This window comes from Eptesicus fuscus, chromosome 10 (genome assembly GCF_027574615.1).
Source record: "Eptesicus fuscus isolate TK198812 chromosome 10, DD_ASM_mEF_20220401, whole genome shotgun sequence".
NCBI lineage: Eukaryota > Metazoa > Chordata > Mammalia > Chiroptera > Vespertilionidae > Eptesicus > Eptesicus fuscus.
The window spans coordinates 6,891,205-6,909,806 of NC_072482.1; the positions used below are offsets into that span (position 1 = coordinate 6,891,205).

Genomic DNA, 18,602 nt, shown 5'->3' on the forward strand with positions numbered 1-18,602 from the left:
ACGGCATGGAACCTCACTGCTGAATTAGCAGATTCAGCAGTGAGGTTCAATGGGCTGCCTGCCGGACTCCAGTGGTCTCCCCAAGGCGCCCACCCCGTCTGTCTGGCCTGCAGGAGCTGGGGCTCTCCTTCGGAGAATGCAGCGCGGCCCTGGGTCACAACATCCTGGAGCCCATGGTGAGCCTGGCCAGGTGAGTGCCCCGCTCCCCACCCTGAGCCCTGGGCAGCCGGCAGCCAGCCTGGGTGGGAAGCACCTAGGAAACCACAGGGCTCCCCAGTGTGGAGAGCCTCCAGTTCTACCAGCCCATTCGCTGCTTCACCTCCCAAAGCCCCATCTGGTCTCTGAGCCTCAGTTTACTCATTGGCAAAGTGTTCCCAACCTTCTAGTGACTTCCACTGGATTTAGAACACGGTGCCAATGCCTCACAACATCCAGGGCCATCTCCCTGCACACACACACACATACACACACACACACACACACACACACACAGCTTCAGCCCCTCAGAGGGCCTCCCCTCCCCCCTCCCCCCACTAGGCGGGATCTCAGGTCTCTGTCCTTCAAAGCCCTGGGGTACAAATTATAATTACACGTGCATTTGTCTGTTTTCTTGTTGCCGGCTGCCTCCTCCCGGCCCCAGGCTATAAATCCTGGAGGGCAGGCTTTGTCTGTTTTGTTTAGCCCCTCCCCCTCCCCCTGGGACCGGCAAACACTAGGTGCTCAATAACTGAAGGAAGCGTCAGAGGCAGGAGTATCGGACCAGATGGCCTCAGGCTCCTCTCTGTGAAGTGACTGCAGTGGCTGGCCAGTCTGTAGCCTGGTCAGCCATGATGCCCTCGGGCCAGAAACTGCTCCCTGGCTCCCCTTTGCTTTAGGATGTAAGCCCGTTGCTCCCAGGCCCCCAGAACCTGAGCCCCCGCTGCCCCCAAGGCTTCCTCTGGCCATTCAGCCCTTCGCTCTGTGATTTAGCAAAGGGCCCAGCACATAGTAAATATATTGTGTGTTGTTTTTTAAATATATTTTTATTGATTTCAGAGAGGAAGGGAGAGAGATAGAAACATCAATGATAAGAGGGAATCATTGATCGGCTGCAAACATATTGTGAATGAATGAATGAATGAGTGAATGAACACGAATGGGCATCTTTTACCCTCCCAACCCCCAAGCTCTCTCTTCACACGGAGCCTCTGCCCTCTCCCCGGATCCTACCCCCTTTTCTGCTGGCAAACCTTTGTCCACCGCTGTGTCTCAGCCCGGACACTGCCTCCCTCCTCCCTCACCCCCAGGACCTGGTGTGAAGTCCCTCTGGGCGCTTCGCTATCCTGGGTCCTCATCCTCCTCTGCCTCCCTCACTGCCCAAGGCCAGGACACGCTGGCTTCACTGTCACATCGGAGTCCCTGGCACCGTGCCTGGCACGTAGCAGGCTGGAAAGAACGCCAGCAAAGAGACGGAACCCACCGTCTCCGAGGCCCCGTTTTCCTGGTGCCTGTGGAGTGTAGGGCGGGGCAGAGCAGGGAGGAGAGAGGCAGCTCAGGGCCCAGCTCTCCTGTCCCCCAGCTGCACCCCCCTGCCCCTCCCTGCTGCCCCGGGAGCTGAGAGCGAGGACTGATGCCGGGGGTGGTCGTGCAGGTCACTCAAGAGGCAGGAAGATCTCCTGAAGGGCTCCCTGGTGGAGGTGGCCCCTGAGAGGCCCCGGAAGAAAGCTGGCTGCTGCTCCTGACCAGCTGGCCTGGCTCGGGGGACGGCCTCCCTTGGGTTCCCTGTCTCGCCCGCCTGGACAGCAACGCCGGAGGCCCCGCTCGGAAGATCCGGAGAATCCTCCCGGGTCAGGGCTCGGATCCCAGGGCCGGGGCTGCGCTAACGCTGCCCTTCGCTCCCCGAAGAAGGACTTTGCTGAGCAAATAACCCTTGGGGTGGGGGACTCCTTAAAGAAGGAAAAGTCTCGAGAAACAACTTAAGGGAAACACACCACAATATTAGCCACCCATCTCTGGGCAGTGGAATTACAGGGTGAATGTGGGGGCGGTATTTCCCTCTTATACGCATTTGTCTTTTTGGATCTTCTGCGACGACTGGTGTTCCTATAGAGCCAGAAATAAAAATGCATGTTGAGGGGGAAGAAACTGTTCAAGGGTCTTGCTTTGGTGCTGATTCCTAACCGGCATCGCCTGTTAACGACAAAGTCCTCTGCTTGTTAAGGCCGCCCCACTGTTCCGCGCTGGGAAAGGCCGTGACCTTGCCGCACTCACGTAGCTGTTTGCGAGCTTGGCGTTTCCTCCGAGAAGCATGGGTTCCTGGGGAGAGCAATGTCCTCTGGTCCCTGATAGGCCCCTGACATTTCCTGAGCCCCTGCCCTTTCCACAAGATCTGCCTCTAAGGGGTCACGTTCGGGATCCCGCCCGTGCCCCAAGGCCAGGTGCCCCCTGGTGCAGCCCTCTGCCCCAAGGCGTCACTCTCTGGATGCCCCGGAGGCACAGCTGGGGCGTGGGGGGGGGGGGCAGGGAGCAGCTGGGGAGGCTGGGCTTGATTGGGTAGAGCTTCTGTGGGAGTTCCCAGAGTCTCACCACTGGCCGTCGGCGGGTCTCCGCCCGGGTTGGACGATCTCCTGCCATCTGTTTGCCGCCGATGTTCTGTCTCCGCCTGGTGACCACAGCCATGCTCACCGCGCTGCGGGCGGCGTGCAGGCACCCAGCTTGGTACTTTGCGATCAGTCGGGTGAATTCCTCAGCTGAATCAGAGGAAACCCCAGTTTCACAGCGAGACAAGCACAGACACTTCGAGAGACAGCGGCACAGAGAGAGGAGAAAGCGGGAGGGCGGGAGACAGCGGCCGGCGCCTTCCTGCTGTTTAATCACCGTCTCCGCCTGCCCCATCCTGCGGCTCCATTCTAAAAGGGAGGCCTCAGGTCAGTCACTAGAGGCACAGAAGCCGAAGCCAGGTGACACGTGGCAAGAGGCGAGGTGGAGAAGTTCAGGCATCAGAAGCCGCCAAGCTGGGACCCGATGCCCTTAATGGACCTCTTTCGACCTCTAGCCTGTATGCAGGCTGATTCCGCGGCCCAGCCTGTCCTGTCACCGGCCCTCGCTGATCCTGTCCCACCGCAGCGTCTCCTCCTCCCGCGTCCTCTGAGTCAGCCCGCCGGCCTGCCGCTCTGAGCAGTCTCTAGGCTGTGGTGCTCAGAGCAAGACACACAGAGAGCCGGGCTGTAGTGAGGGATGCCCGGCCCTGCACAGGGGTGGGGCAAGTCCTGCTCTTGCTAATGGCTCCTTCTCTGGGGTCCAGGGTGCTGGCAGGCAGCGACATCTGTCCTGGGGGTCAGTGAGTTAGGGAGGCAGGCAGGGTGTGACTCCTGAGGGGCCAGGAGCGCAGGCAGAGCCCTGTCCTTTGGGGGACCCAGTGCACAAGTGGCCCGGGCCTGCCCCTCCTCTCTCAGCTCTGCCCCGGCTCAGGCAGCTGCCTGAAGCTCCCTGGAGACGGTGCTGGAAGGGCCTGCACTTGTGCCTAGAACCCCCTTGGCTTCCTCTGCGGGGTCCAGCTTCTGTGCAGAGCACACTGTGGAGGGCCCGGCCCCCGGTGTCACAGGGTCCAAGTCAGCGGCAGAGCCCCCAGCCCCGGAGCAGCACGAGGCAGGCGGGGCAGCAGCAGGAGGGACTCCAGGTAGACTGCAGAGTGGACTCTCGGGCAAGCGGTGAGTTCTCAGCGCATGCCAGCCACGGGGCTCAGGTCACAGCTTGGCTTGAGGCCGATTGAGGAAAGAAGGGTGAGCCCCTGCGCGCGTGGCTCAGTTGGCTGAGCACCGTCCCATTCACCGAAGGGTTGCTGGTTCGATTCCCAGTCGGGGTGCATGTCTAGGTTTTGGGTTCAATCCCCAGTCGGGGTGCATGTGGAAGGCAACCAATCAATGTTTCTTTCTCACAATGTTTCTCTCTCTTTCTCCCTTCCCCTCTCTCTAAAACTCAACAAAATAAATTAAAAGAAAAGAAAGGAGGGTGGGACCAAGCAGGCTCTTCAGCAGGCTCTGCAGGGGCTCGGGGACCTGCAGCCCTGGCTCTGAGCCAGCTGGAGAGGGTCTCCTGCCCTGTCCCCACTGTAGGGGAAAAGGGGGCGGGAACTGGAATGAGGACCCCACTGCGCCGTCTTGTTTGTTGCTGGGTCCCCAGCACCTGGCCCAGGTTAACACTCAGGAAATATTCATTTGTTGAGATATGGGCCAGCCTCTCCCCACTACAGGTGGGAGGGCATCCATCCTGCCCTGCAAAGCAGCAGGAGGCGACATCAGCCGTGGGCTGACTCTGGGTCTGCACCCTATCTCCCAGGCTGAGTCCTCTCAATCAGGCCCCCTGCCCTCAGCATGTGGGTGGAGTGGGGGTGAGGAGGGAGATAAGAGCTGGGATGCAGCACTCCCCCCCCCACCCCCCCCCCCCCCCCCGCCAAACCGTAGAGGTTCTAAGTGGCCGCCAAAGCCCAGACCAATAAATCACGTCTCCGGGGGTAGGACCTGTGCATTAGTCTTTTCAAAACACCTAAGTGACTCCAAGATGCAGACAAATTTGGGAACCAGTGGTCGGGACTCGACACCTTCTCAAAGCCCTGGGCACCCACTTTCATACATGAACCTCAAGTTAAAATCTCCCTGTTTCAAGGTCAAGGTCTTTTTGTTCAAAGAAGAAAGCATAATCCTCTCTGTCTCCATCTCCATCTCCGTCTCCATCTCCATCTCCATCTCCATCTCCATCTCCATCCATGATATTTATTTATCAGATTCCATTTGTACTCAATGAAGAAATTTTAGAAATAAGAAATTAAAAAGAAAAAAATGAAAATTACCTGGATCTCGCTCTTTAGCGACAATGACTGTTGACATCGTTTTATTTTCTTTATTTCCTCACTTCTTACAGTTGAGGAAACCGAGGTAGAGAAACATTAGGTAACTTTCCCAAGGTCCTGGAACTACCAAGTAGTAGAGTTGGGATTTGAACCCAGGGCCTTGGCAGAGCCCGTCCCACCAGGTTGCTGTGAGGTCTAAAGGGGCTAATGCATGTCCAGGGCCTCTCCTGTACATAGGGGTCTGTGGAAAGAATGGGGCTCAACAGAGGAAAGAGGGAGGCGTCAAAAACACTGGGTTGAACCAAGTCAAACTGGTCTCGTTGCTGCAGGACTTATCAGAGCCTTGAATGCCCTAAAGGCCACTTGGATTTTCTGAGAGGTGCTCAGAGCTGGCAGTTTCCTAATGTTTCTCTACCTCGGTTTCCTCAACTGTAAGAAGTGAGGAAATAAAGAAAATAAAACGATGTCAACAGTCACTGTTGCTAAAGGGCGAGATCCAGGTAATTTCCGGGCTGCTTTCTATGCGTCCTTATATGTCTGGAGCGGAATAGAGACCAATGCCACGGTCACTGCCAGGCCCACAGCTACACCTGAGTGACTGCTTTGCCAGGCTCTTTGGCCTCAGCCTGCTGGTGGGGCTGCTGGCCAATGGGCTCATGCTGCTGGTGGTGGGCCAGGGCCCAGGTATGCCCACCAGACCCTGCCTGCTCCTCGCCCCGACTAACAGCCTCTCCCTCCTCTGCCTGCCCTCCCCCAGCTGTCACACACAAACCTCTCAGCCCAGTAAGGGAACACAAATAAAGTCAGCCATGGCGCCATGAGTCTGGGCTGTGAATTTCTGAGCACCCTGCTTTCTTCTCTGTGGTTCTCTTTCCCGCATGGCTGGGGTAGGGGCCCCTTTGAGGCCCTTCCTTCTCTCCAGAGCAAATAGAGGCCTCCATCTCTCCTCCCCCAAATCTACGCGCTCTCTCTGGCCTCCTGGGAGCAGGCTCGGGCTTGTGTGTTGGCCTGGGAACCAGGGATATTGTCTCCACTGAAATTCCCAGACAACTTGGTCTGCTTGGTAATAGTGCTACAGCGAAGCGCACACACACACACACACACACACACACACGTGTGTGTGTGCACACACGCGTGCACACTAACTCCACGGTCAAAAACACTGGGTTGAACCAAGTCAAACTGGTCTCGTTGCTGCAGGACTTATCAGAGCCTTGAATGCCCTAAAGGCCACTTGGATTTTCTAAGAGGTGCTCAGAGCTGGCAGTTTCCTAAAATCCATGCTAGGGAACCAGTGTCCCATGGAACACACCCTGGGAAAGAACCCAGGAGAGGAGTTACAGTGTTGAGCACAATAAAGAGGCTCTCGGCACCCCGAGGCCGTGGCTCCGAGCCTCAGTTCCCCTGCCAGGTGGGCATCTCCTCCAAAGCGCCCAAGGGGAGGTAAATGGGCCGCTGGTTATGGGAACACCCCTCTTCTCGAGCTGTGACCGTGCCGGTTCCCACTCAAGCATATAGGAATGCATGTCAGAGGAGCAGCTAATTACAGGGACAGCCAGGATGAGCTACTTCACTAAGAGATCCTAGGACGTAAACAAGTCCCAAACTTTGGTGGAATTAGTACCAAATTTCTTGTGATGTGCAGATCGGGATGGCTCTCTGGAGGCCTAATCTGAGAGCAGACTGGTCCCCGATGGCCTCAGTGATTTACACGTGGAGCGGGACAGGGAGGAAAGGGGTCTGTTTGTACCTACAGCGCAGCAGGCCCTGGGTCCGGCACACGCTCCACGTGTGCATATCTACATGTCCCTCGTCTGGCCACACCCTAACCCTGGGCGGGAGGAGTGATGGGAGGAGCAGAAACCGTCCTGGCACATGGCCTGTGAGTTGTCCTCCGGTGCCCACAGACCCTGGCCCCGCCCACTGGCTTGGCCACGGGACCCCAGGGAGTAGGAGGTCCTTGCCCACGGCTCCAGAGCAAGGGCAGGCCTTGAGGATGCAACTGTGAGTCAGGGTCTCCGCCCCTGAGTGGGGCCTGGCACTGACGCTCCATCAGAACTTGCTGAAAGATGAGTGAGTGAATGATCAAGTGCAATACAGTGACCCACTTGATCTACTTATTTATTTTTAAGGTAGATCTACCATTTGGGGGAAGGGGACATGTTAACGTCTAAATAAATTCCTTGTTGTTGTTTGTTTTTTTCCCCACTTGTTTTAGAGAACAATCTGATCATGTTACCTCGTTCACCTCCAGTGAGTCACGCTGAGGCCTTACCACGCGCCCTGGCTCTTCAGCTCCCTGACCTGACCTCCTGCGCTAGCCCTTCTTACTGCAGCTCCAACCACACGGGCCTCCTTGCTGTCCTCCGAACACACTGAGCAGGCTCCCACCTCAGCGCCTTTGCTCCTGCTGTTCCCTTTACTTGGAGCGCTCTTGCCTCGCTCTCTCATTTCTTTAGGACTCATTTCAACTGCACCTCCTCAGAGAGGCCCTCGCTGACTACTTCCTCTAAAACATCACCCTGGCCCTAGCTGGTGTGGCTCAGCGGATAGAGCATGTGGACTGAAGAGTCCCGGGTTCGATTCCGGTCAGGGGCATGTACCTAGGTTGCAGATTCGATCCCTGGCCCTGGTCAGGGCGCATGCAGGAGGTCCATGTGTCTCTCTCACATTGATGTTTCTGTCTGTCTCTCCCCCTCCCTTCCACTCGCTCTAAAAATCAATGGAAAAATATCCTCGGATGAGGATTAATAAAATAAAAGATCATCCTGTTACTCTCTCTCCTCTTATTCTCTCAAAATTTTGTTTGTAACTGATCGCCACCTGAAATTACGTTGTTTGCCTATGTGTTCCTGTGCTTACTGCATTTTCCTGTCCTGTCTGTGTCTGTTGTAAACTCCACGTGGAGACGGGGTGTGTGTTTGGTTCATTGCTGCATCCCAGTGCTCAGCACAGACCCTGGCACACACTTGTTGCTCAGTAAATCCTTGTTGAACAAAAGAACGAAAGAGCCGAAACCGGTTTGGCTCAGTGGATGGAGCGTTGGCCTGCGGACTCAAGGGTCCCAGGTTCGATTCCGGTCTGGTCAAGGGCATGTACGTTGGTTGCGGGCACGTCCCCGGTGGGGGGTGTGCAGGAGGCAGCTGATCGATGTTTCTAACTCTCTGTCCCTCTCTCTTCCTCTGTAGAAAATTGATAAAATATATTAAAAAAAAAAAACAAAAGAACGAAAGAAAGAGAGACGAGAACCTGGACTCTGTCAAACAGCAGCCTCTGTGCTATTTGTCTCGGGAGAAAGGAAAACAAGGAACTTTAGTAAAAGAACCAAATTTACTTCAGTTTAAGGCAAATTCCACAGAGACTCTCAGACACAGGCACAGGACCAGACAGTGTAGCAACTCCACCATCATGCATGACAGGGAGGGAGTGGTGTCGGGCACAGACAGGGTGGGGCCTGGTCTCGCCCAGGCACAGGACGTTCAGCGGGCTGAGGAGCCCCGTGCGGCAGGAGGGACTGGCATGCATGACCTGCTCCCAGGGGGGGAAAGGCTGGGCAGTGGGTGTGCCCAGGGGTGAGATCACCTTCCTCACCTTTCCCACGGCAGGGGCAGGGGCTCGGGCTCAGAGGGCAGAGCCCAAGGATGGAGCAGGGGGACCCTAGAGCCAAGACGGCCTGGAGGAGGAGGTCGCATGGGTGAGGGTGGGATGGGGAGGCTGGGCACGGGATGAATGGACTCTCAGGGCCTCGGAGCGGAAGGTAACCCCCAGACCATCTGGTCAACCCTCTAGCTTTATAGATGTGGATACCAAGGCTGCCACAGCAGGCAGGGGCTGCAGCGGGGCCTGAGCCCAGGACCCCTGGCTCCTGTCTGTGGGGTGACGGGGCCATGTGGGCGTGCGGGGCTGGGCTGCTGCTTGCCCGGGCCTCTAGGTGGGCAGCAGAGGAGTGGGCACCAAGGACCCTGGGCGGCCTCTGGGGGGAGGTAGGGGTGCCTGGAGCTCGGAGTCAACTGTGGTGCCCACAGGCCCACCGGCCAGGGAGAGGCCTGTGGCTCTGTCTAGAACCAGAGCCACGCTGGGCTGGAGGGGCATGGAAAAGACCTTGTGCCTGAAAAGCCTCCATGGCTGGCCCATCGGGCGGCCTACGGTCCACATCACAGCCGCCCCTTCATGGAGCTGCGGGGTCCCCACTGCAAGCAAGTGTCCCTGGGAGGGAGGGCCACGTGTCCAGGCCTCCTGCCAACCCGTCCGCCTCCTGGGGCTCCCTGGGAACAGGGACAGGGTAGGTGCTGGGGTGGGGGTCGGGGGCCAGGGAGCGGAGTGGACAGCACAGGCGGAGGGGAGGGCGAGGGGGCCTGGAGGAGGGAGGCCCAGCCCAGGCTTCAGCGCCCGAGCGGACGGGACTGTCCAGGGTGTGAGGGGGACCCCATCAGCCTGACTGCTAACACCTTCCTGGCTGGACTAGAACCAAGTGTCAGGGGAGGAGGAGAAGAGCAGGGGCCCAGAGCCCGCCTCTCCCGCCTGCACCCCAGCTCCCTGGGTTTGGGCCACAGGTGAGGCCAGGAAACGGGGAAGGCGTCTCCAGCGGCCCGTCTGCCACACGGGTTCCAAAGGCCGGGCCGGGCGGGCGGTGGGGCTCTCGGGACCCAGTGTACCCTTCTCCGGGCCTCCTCAGGCCCCAGCCACCGCCATGGGCAGGCTCAGATGTTCGTGTGCACGGGGGAGGCAGGGGGCGTGCGGGCTGGAGACTGGGAGGGTGAGCTGGCGGGGGCCTCAGGTGGGGGGTGCGGGCGGATGCCCTTTGCCTTCATGTAGGACACCAGCTGGTCCGGGATCTCGGCCAGCACGTCTCGGGCCAGGCGCGCCATGCTCAGCACGTGGTTGCCCGTGCGGTCCACGTAGTCCCTGAAGGGCACGAACTGGCCGGCGGGGAAGGCAGGGTCAGGCAAGGTCTCTGCCTGGACGCAGCCCCCGTCCCCATCTCCAGGCTGGAGATCCTGCCCCGCCCCCCCTCCATCCCCTCCCCCCGCCTCCCAACCTCTGCCCACTTTTCTCATCCCCTCCCCCATGGTGGACCCTCCGAGGAAGCTGTCATCACGTCATTGCTCTCTCTTCCACACAAACACCCCCTGAGCGCCAAGTCCTCGCCAGGATGCTCACCGCCACCCCTCAGCCCGAGGTCTGGGCACCAGGCACTTAGGGGGCACTTAGGAGATGCTGAATGGGTCCCTGGCTTCCGGGAGTTGGGCCCTCAGGTAGGCCCCCTCCCGGCAGAGCCCTTTCCTAAGCAGGCCCCTCTGCTTCCTCCCAGGGGTTTCCCAGGCCTCAGGTCACTCCTGCCCAGGACTTTGCATGCACGGTGCCACCCCCAGACTTGCTCTGGCTTCTAGCCCCCATCTGGTCTCCACGCCTGGAACGACCCCTCCCGCCCAGTCTTAAGTCCAGGGTATGGAGAGAGTGCTTTTTCTTCCGAATCTCCTAAGCAGGGGGCTCTGTCCGCAGGGGCTGCCAGGAGGGCTGCCTGCTGAGGTGCATGTGAGGCCTGCCTGCTCATGACACCTGCATCCTACACGGAGACTTGGGGCGCTGTCCCCTAGCCGTTCCCTCCAGGGGCTGCCAGCTGCGGGTGGGGGGTCAGGGGGGCGCCTGGCAGAACACAGAAGGTGCAATAACTGGGTGCCGTGCCCTGCAGGAGCCCACGGAGGCCTGGGGTGCAGGGAGGGCTGGGCAGGCGACACTAGGGGTGAGTCTCAGGCACGGCTGGGAGCTGAGACCCGAGGACCGACTCCCATTCCTTCTGGGGAGGCCAGGCCACCTGGGCTCCCAGCGCCTCCCTCTAGCCTTTCCGGAAAGGCCCTGGGGAGTGTGAGGTCAGCCGGCTGGGGCAGCAGGGCTTCACCTGGACAATGTCCCGCTCGGCCAGCTTCCCCCGGGAGGAGATCCGCACCTCGTCGCCGTCCAGCTCCACCATGGCTGTGGGGGAGGGGGGCAGGTGTGGGAGTGGGGGCAAGTCAGGGGCCAATCCCAGGCCCATCCGGGGCAGAGACCCATGGTAGAGATGGGGAAACTGAGGCCAGGGGACAGGGGAAGCCCACCCAGTGAGTCCTGAGTTCTAGCCCAGCCTCCAGCTCCCCGCTCCCAGGCTCCCAGGCTCCCAGGGTGGGAGGAGGGAGGAGTCATTCGGCTTCCTCTCTCCACAGCCTTGGGGTGTGGGTGCGGGGCGCACGCCCTGACACACAGGCCCCTGTGCAAACACCTGCGCCTGCCAGCTGACCCAGCTGAGCACACACGCCAGGTGTGCGCACTCCCTCTGTGGACAGGGCCGCGCCCAGGGCCTGGAGCCTCCGGAGCAGAGGGTGGGGGGACTCACCATCGAACTCCGCCTGGCCCACGCCGATGATGATGATGGACATGGGCAGTTTGGCAGCCTGTGAGACAGCAGGAGGTGGGGGTGTTTGGGGCCCGGCCGAGGGGCCAGTTAAAAGGAGGAGGAGATCATGTTTAGGGACAGAGGATAGATCAAAGAAGGAAGTCCGGAGGACAGGGGAGAAATGGAAGGGAGAAGGAGGGAGACACAGAAACACAGAAAAGCAGGGGAGAGGGAGAGGGCGCCAGGGCTACAGAGCCAGGGCCACAGGCCTGTTTCTGCCCGACCCCCACCCCTCCTGTGCCTCCGAGCCTCCATCCCGTGGGGCATCTTTTGTGTGGCCTGGACCTCCCCTGTTCTCTACCTGGCCAGGCGGAGGGCTTAGGGCAGCTAATGAGGGAGCCAGAGGTGGCCGGCGGGAGCAGACCACCCAGCGTGATAAGAGGTGGGTGGGGAGCTCACCGGTGGGGCCATTGGGACCGATGCCCCCACCCCAGGGCCGGGCCCTCCGGATGCTGCAGCCAGAAGCCAGCAGTGGTCCCACCCAGGGCGGGGAGAGGAGAAGCCAGGCCCACGCGTCTCCCCGAAGGAGGGGGAAGGTGCGCCCGCGGGTCCCGGCCCCAGCTCACGTTGACGATCGCCTCCTTGGTCTGTGCCATGTCCGAGATGACCCCGTCGGTGATGATGAGCAGCACGGAGTACTGGGAGCCATCCTGCACCTCGGCCGCGTTCCTGGGGTGGGGCGCGGTCTGTCTGGGAGGCTCTGGGCATGTCCCCCCACCCCCACAGGGTCCCTTAACACTTGGGTGGGGACAGTTCCTTGGCTGGAGGGGGTAGGTAGGGTCAGGGCTCCCTGAGAGGCAAGGGGACAGGTGTGGAGACCAAGGCCTGTGAGTTGCCGGATGGGGCCCAGGGGCCGGCTCACCTGGCCACGTGGGTGACGACGGGGGCGAAGTTGGTGGGGCCGTAGAGCTGCACGGTGCGCAGGCTCTGGTGGTAGGCCTCCAGGATGCCGTCGATGCCGCAGCACGACGGGTTGTCCTGGTTGCCGTTCTGGGGGCAGAGGAGGGAGGAGGGGTGGGAAGGCGGAGAGCCACAGGCGCAGGGGGCAGAGGCCAGCAGGCCTGGGCTCTCCTACTGGTTTCCCTGGGGGAGGGGCCGGGGGGAGGGCAGTGTGGGGGCCTGCCCTGAAGGGTAGCACGTGCTCCTCACCCCACGCCCTGCACCTGCCCAGATAAGCCCCCACCAGCCCGGCTGGAGAGTGGCTGCTGGGTCCAAGCAGCTCTGGAAGGGCCGGGCTGACGCCCCTCCTTCGTCCCGTGCCCAGCACAGTGCTGGCACTCCGCAGCCATGAGGGGCGTTTGCTGAGTGACCCAGGGACCGGCTCGGTGTCCCCAGCTCATGGCAGGGGGAGGGGGGAGGAGGTGGCCTGAGGAGTCGTCCCCACACGGCCCCCATCAGCACCAGCCCAGGGAGCTCCTGGAATTCCCCGCAGTTGCCTGTATACCCCCCCTCCCCCGGCCCCGCCTCATTTCTGGGGCCTTGGGGGAAAGAACAGCCACGCGCCCCCTCCACCTCCTGGTCTTGTCAGGAAAAGGAGGCCAGAGCCACTGTGGGTGGCTTCAGACATGATGGGAGTCTTTGTGACCAAGGAAGAGTGGGGGTTTCTGGAGGCCCAGCTACAAGACCCCCTGCACACAGCAGGCAGCACTCCCTCCCGCCGACACCTCCAAGGCTGGCCCTGAAGTCCCTAGCGGGTAAGAGGGGAGGTGCCCCAGCCCGGGCTTGTCACCACTACCCCCGTGATCAGCCCTCAGCCCCTTCTCTGGGACCTCCTACCAGCGGGAACTCGTGGGACACCCTGCCGTCGGGGGGCAGCTTGGCCCCGAAGCCGAGGGCGGGGAACATCTTGTCGCTGTCGTAGTGCTGGATGATCTCCCCGACGGCGGTCAGCGCCAGCGCGTAGGCGTTCAGCTGGTAGGGGCTCATGTAGTGCAGGGACGTGGACTGCGAGGGGTTCCCTGCGACACAGGACACGGAACGTGTGCCGGCGTGCACACGCCCAGCCTCCTTGGCTTCAGAGTCTGAAGGGGTGTCCAACGGCACCCCCGACTTTCGTCTATTTGTCCTGATGCCGCTCCGTCTTCCTGCACATCCCATCCTTTCGCCGAGCCTGGGTGCTAAGCCTTCAACCAATATCCCAGGCCCAGGATCCCACGGCGTCCTCGCCGGCAGGGAGCAGCGGCCTCCTGCCACCCTGCCTCCTCGCCTGTGCCCGCCGCCCACGCTCAGCACACCAGCCAGCGGCCCTCAATCCGCAGGCCCGGATGCCACTCTTCTCTGCTCAAATGGCTCTGAGGCTCCCACCTCACCCGGAGTTAAACCCAACTTCCTTACCCGGTCCCACACGACCAGCCTCCAGTTACTTCTGTCCTCACCGCCTACCCCTCCCTGTCACGCACTCAGTCCCCTCAGGGCCTGGGCAATGGCTGCTCCCTCTGCCCTGGGACACTACGCAGGGGTCCACAGGCTTTCTCCCCCCCACCCCCACCCAGCTCTTCAGGTTTCACCTTCTCGGTGTGGTCTTCCCAGCAGCCCGCCGAAAGTCACAGCCTCCCCCGTCCTCCCTCTCTCTCTCTCTTCCTCGCTTGATGCTTCTCCATCGCCTTTATCACCACTAAACACTGTCCTTATTTTACTTATTTATTAATGAGAGGCAGTACGCTCAGGCTGCAAAGGTACCAACCCCGTCCTACCTCCTACTAGCTGTGTGGTCTTGGGTAAGCTCCCTAACCCCTCAGCCTCAGTCTCCGTATCTGAGGAGATAACTCTCTCTCCTTCTCCCTTCCATTTCTCCCCTGTCCTCCTGACTTCCTTCTTTGATCTATCCTCTGTCCCTAAACACGATCTCCTCCTCCTTTTAACTGCAGAATGGGGATAACCGTCCCCACCTCGTAGGGTTGTTGTGAGGATTACAGAGGGTTATGGTAACTCACCTCATTGTTAGCACCACTGAGGCCCCTCCCAACTCTGACATCCTACCACCCTCCGTGGGGCCGGGGGTTTCTGACACACCTGTGCCGTGAGACCTGGGTATCTTCTGAGTGGCACCAAAATGAGCACTGAGCACCGCTAACGGGGCCCAGACCCCAAAGAAGGTGGTGATGTTTCTAACAGTGCAAGGCCTGGCCCTGACTGCTCCTGGAGGCTCGGTCCCAGCCGACACGGGAGACGGTCAGAGGCGGCGAGGAAGCGGGGCAGCCCCAACCCGGGAGAGGACCGGGGTTCCTGGGCTGCGTGTCTGCCCTCACGGAGGACCCCGCGCTCGGGCCTGACTCCAGTCTCCCCTCCAGCCCGGCGGCTGCACTGCTGAGGGTGTGGGCTCTCCAGGGCCCAGAGCAGCCCGTCCTGGTCCCCCAGGGAGACCGGGTGCCCTCAAGGGCAAGGCGGTGGTCAGGGCCCAGACCTGCTGTGACGTGGTTCCATCTTTGGCTCTTGGGGCCTAAGCACCTCTTCTTCAGTGAGGACGAGGCCAGAGAGTATGGACGGCCTGGCTGCCAGCGAGGGAACCACCACAGCCCCGAGCGTCCCCTCCCCTCCCCATCCAGGGCCTCTGCCATCCCCACTCACCGTTGGAGGCCGTGAAGTCGATGGCCACTGTGAAGTTGATCTGGGTCCTAGAGGAAGGAGAACAGCGGGGAGTTACCCGGACAGAGGGGGGCTGAGGCAGGGGGAGCAGGGCTGGAGGCTGGGAAGCCGGGCCCACAGCCCGCTGCTGGCCGGTGTGTGGTCTTTCCATCCGGAAAACTGGGAGGTGACACCAGCCCCCCCGCCCGCCCCCCCCCACCCCAGCCAAGGATTACTGTGAGCATCACAAGAGCCAGGCGGTGGAGCTCGTTGAAGACACAGATGCTCTGTGCGGGCAAGTGATTACGACCAGTTTGTTTGCGCCCCAAACCCTGCCCCTGGGCCGCCTGAGGCTGTGTAGCAGAGTCTCACTGTGTTTCTGGCTCGAACTTGGAGTCAGATTCAGGGTTAAAACTTATTTGACAAAAAAAAAAAAAGAGAGAGAGAGAGAAACAAATAGACATTGTCCATCTCCTGAGAGAAGCACAAACACCACCATGAAGCTGTCTTGCCCCCAATTGGACCTGAATCGGACTGAGCCTCCAGAGCATCTACCAGTTGCTCACAGGAAGCACGGGGTCGGAGGGCACCGCGGGTGGTGTGGTCAGTGAAAGCCAGTCTGGGGGGCTTTCTGGAACACCACGGCCTAGGGACCGGCAGGAGCGGGATCACCTGGGGACGTGGAGGACCCTAAGTCTCCTGCAGACCCACTGAATCAGAAGCTGTCTGCAGGTGTAGGAAGCTCTTAGCAAACCCCCCTCCAGGCGCGGGGATGCGGGGGCAGGGAACTGATAGAAGAAACGAGAATTAAGAGACAAATCAGCCAACCCCAATACAGGGATGGGCAAAAGTTGTGAGTATATGAAACACGGTTTATTCTTATATTATTGTTTATTAATTATTCTATTATTTATTTGTATTATAACTGTAAACCTACTTTTGCCCACCCCTGTATATGGATTTTGCCTGGATTTCGGCTTCAAAGAAGCCAATTAAAAAATTTATAACTCAACTGGGGAAATCTGAACGCTGACTAGATATTTCAGCTTCCAGGCGTGATTATGATACTTGGTTACATTTGACAGAGAGAGTCCTTAAATTGTAGAGACACATCCTGAAGTACTTGGGGAATGAACTACGGCTAGGATTTGCTTCAAAATAATTGCATGGAAGGGAGAGCGGGTGGAACAAGACTGGCCATGAGCTGGTAATTGTTGCATCTGGGCGAAGGGTACCTGGGGGCTCGTTATACCTCCCCTGCACTTTTGCATGTGTTTGGGATTTTTCCATAAGAAATTCAGATTCAGGGTTGAAATTGCCGAGGGTTTGGCTGTTCCAGGTTCCGTGCGGGGTGCTAACAGAACAAAGCTGGCAAGACATGAGCCCTGAGAGAGTCCAGCCTCATGGTTCACACGCTGGATGAACAGTCATCAGGAAGCTTATTTAAAAGGAAGGTCCCAGGGCACCTCTCCCAGGAATGCCAACCCAGTTGGTCTGAGATGGGCCCAGAATCTGCCTCTTTAATGAACATCCTCTGGCCTCATTCAGGATTCTGAGAAGTGCAAAGTTTGGCCCTGACTGGGATCACACTTGGGGAAACTCTCTTATGGGATCACACTTGGGGTAGCTGTTAAGGTGGTTCCAAGTTGGGGCCAGGGATGGTGTAAGATGAGGCAGGGCTCACCTCACCTGCATTTAGAAGATGGTCCCTATCAGAACCACAGCCCTCTCTCCACCTAATCACCGCTGAGCTATTGCTCATGGACCCTTTGTCCCCCAGGAAGCGTGAAGGACAGGGGTAGCAGGAGACCCAAGCCAGGATCTGCTGGCCAGAGACAGTTCTCCCCACACTACTTCCCCCTGGTCTGCTCCCTGGAGGCAGAGCATCTAATGGACTCTAAGCTCTGAGGGAGAAGGAGCCCCAAGATGGCAAGAGCCTGGGTCCCTGAGTGACTGGGTGGAGCATCTCCCCAGCCATCCCTGCCACCCCAAGAATGAAATTCTGTGTAAGTTTTATTTGTGCTAAGCCTTGAGGGTGGGGAGTTATTTGTTATAGCAGTTGCCCTACTCTATTCATCTGCTGTTCCTTGTCACCTCTCAGGTGGAATACAGAGACCGTGTCTTCATGAAGGGACACATTGGGCGGGTAAGAGCCTGGCTCCCTGGCCTGCAGGACCACAGCTGAGGGCACAGGAAGGCCTTGCTCCTTAAGCTGTTTTCCCTGCTCCGGGTTCTGCAATGACTCAGGGAAGGAAGGGACCAGAAAGCGGTATCTGTGGGAAAGGTCCTCCCTCAGGCTCACCTGCCTAAGGGCACAGCAGGGCAGAGCGCAGGCTGCTGAGCAACCAGCTCCATCTCTGACGTGGCGCAGAGGTGCCCATTCTCTGCCCCCACCCCTCCAGGTGGGCAAGGGAGGGAGGGAGGCCAGGGAGGAGAGGATCCCTAGACACATGTCGCCATCAGCTGCCTGCCTGGACACGCATGTGGGGCTCTCGCCGCCTGGAGCCAGCCTCTCAGGTTCTCCAGCGAGTGCAGAGAGGCGCGGGGTGGGTGCAGGAGGGGAGGGCCAGGGCGGCTCCGTGTTCTGACTTGCCCGGAACTCCAGGCGCCAGCTTTGCGCAGCAGCCGCCCACCGCTGAGGCTCCAGGAGACGTCACAGTGCCCAGCCCTTCAACTCGGCCGTCTCCACCTGCACCCACCCCACCTGCCCCCACCCCACCTGCACCCACCCCACCGGGGCGCCGGAGGCAGGCAGGGAGAGTCCCGACTGTGGAAGAAACGCAGCAGTCGTGACAGGAGGCACCCTGTTAGTAGGCCCGCGGCCTGGGGAAAGTTATATAAAGTGACGATCCACTGGAGGGTTCGATGGGGGAAAGGAAACACATGTAATAATTTCAACAATAAAGAGTAAATTAAATTAAAAAATAAAATGAAGATCCTCTTCGCCCTGCCCACTGTGTTCTGTACATTGGGGGTATTATGCAAATGAGAAGGAGAAACAGGACTGGAAATCACCAGGCGCTATGGAATGTAAGGGGTGGTTGCTTAATGGATGGGGAACAGAGCGGTTCTGATGAGGGACGGGAGCAAGGGCAGGTGGGGGGCAGGCTCAGGAGGGCAGGAGGCCTCCGGGTGACGGTGGGGAGGGTGTGTGCTCAGTGGGGAAAGGAGAGCTTTCACCTTGAGACTGTGGTGGCGGGGAGAGCGGGCCTTTGCCCTCTGCCCCGGAGAACCAGGCAGCCGAGTGCCCACTTGGCTGGGATGAGCCTTTGGCAGCTGCCCTGCCTGTCTCCTTTCCAAACAGGTGTAGTTACTCACCTGCCTGCACCTGTGGGCTCTTGGCTACCCACACCCTGACCTGGCACCTGTCCTTGGCAGGCGGGCTCCTTTCCCTGAGCTGCTGGCTGGAGCCTCCAGGCTGCCCTGGCTGCCTTGGCCCGGACCCTGAAACCTCTGTTCTCTCTGCTCCTTAAATTCGTGTTTGACCAACTGCTGGTCCTGGGACCACTCCCTGGCCCACCCCCCACTCTCTCCTGCCCCTTATATGTCCCCCAAGACACCAGGCAGGTTAATCGCTGCCGCGCAGACAGACCAGAGGTATCAGAAGCTCAGAGCAGGAAGGACTCTTAGAATTCACCAAACTCCAACCTCTTGTGTTCGCAGGAGGAAACCGATGCCCTGGGAGGGACAGTGACCTGCCAGAGGAACCCCGCAAATTCAGGGCAGAGAGGGGTCTGCAGCCTGGGCCTCATGACTCCCAGTCCAGGGCTCTTTCCACCT

The 18,602-nt window shown here is 59.6% G+C and overlaps 2 protein-coding genes and 1 long non-coding RNA gene across 6 annotated transcripts in view; 2 read left to right on the forward strand and 1 right to left on the reverse strand.

The window, feature by feature from the left end:
* RAB44 (RAB44, member RAS oncogene family) overlaps positions 1-2,111 on the forward strand; it is a 29,524-nt gene extending 27,413 nt beyond the window's left edge. The window contains exons 13-14 of the mRNA XM_054722248.1: positions 114-190; positions 1,631-2,111. Of these exons, the coding sequence (XP_054578223.1) occupies positions 114-190; positions 1,631-1,721 (168 nt within the window). The 3' untranslated portion in view covers positions 1,722-2,111. The remainder of the gene's footprint in view (positions 1-113; positions 191-1,630) is intronic.
* Positions 2,112-8,532: 6,421 nt separating this feature from the next.
* On the forward strand, positions 8,533-17,722 carry LOC129150576 (uncharacterized). 2 transcript variants are annotated; one of them, XR_008557286.1, is made up of 4 exons: positions 8,533-8,585; positions 16,603-16,828; positions 16,924-16,968; positions 17,428-17,722. It is a non-coding gene; the product is annotated as an uncharacterized LOC129150576 (long non-coding RNA). The 2 variants fall into 2 exon arrangements; XR_008557285.1 differs by lacking the exon at positions 8,533-8,585 and adding an exon at positions 13,931-13,975.
* CPNE5 (copine 5) overlaps positions 8,572-18,602 on the reverse strand; it is an 82,558-nt gene continuing 72,527 nt past the window's right edge. For all 3 annotated transcript variants that reach the window (XM_054722408.1, XM_054722409.1, XM_054722410.1), the window contains 7 exons: positions 14,826-14,872; positions 13,035-13,216; positions 12,121-12,248; positions 11,825-11,927; positions 11,199-11,256; positions 10,728-10,801; positions 8,572-9,747 (listed from right to left, as the gene is read on the reverse strand). In XM_054722408.1, coding sequence (XP_054578383.1) covers positions 9,529-9,747; positions 10,728-10,801; positions 11,199-11,256; positions 11,825-11,927; positions 12,121-12,248; positions 13,035-13,216; positions 14,826-14,872 — 811 coding nt within the window. In that variant the 3' untranslated portion in view covers positions 8,572-9,528. The remainder of the gene's footprint in view (positions 9,748-10,727; positions 10,802-11,198; positions 11,257-11,824; positions 11,928-12,120; positions 12,249-13,034; positions 13,217-14,825; positions 14,873-18,602) is intronic.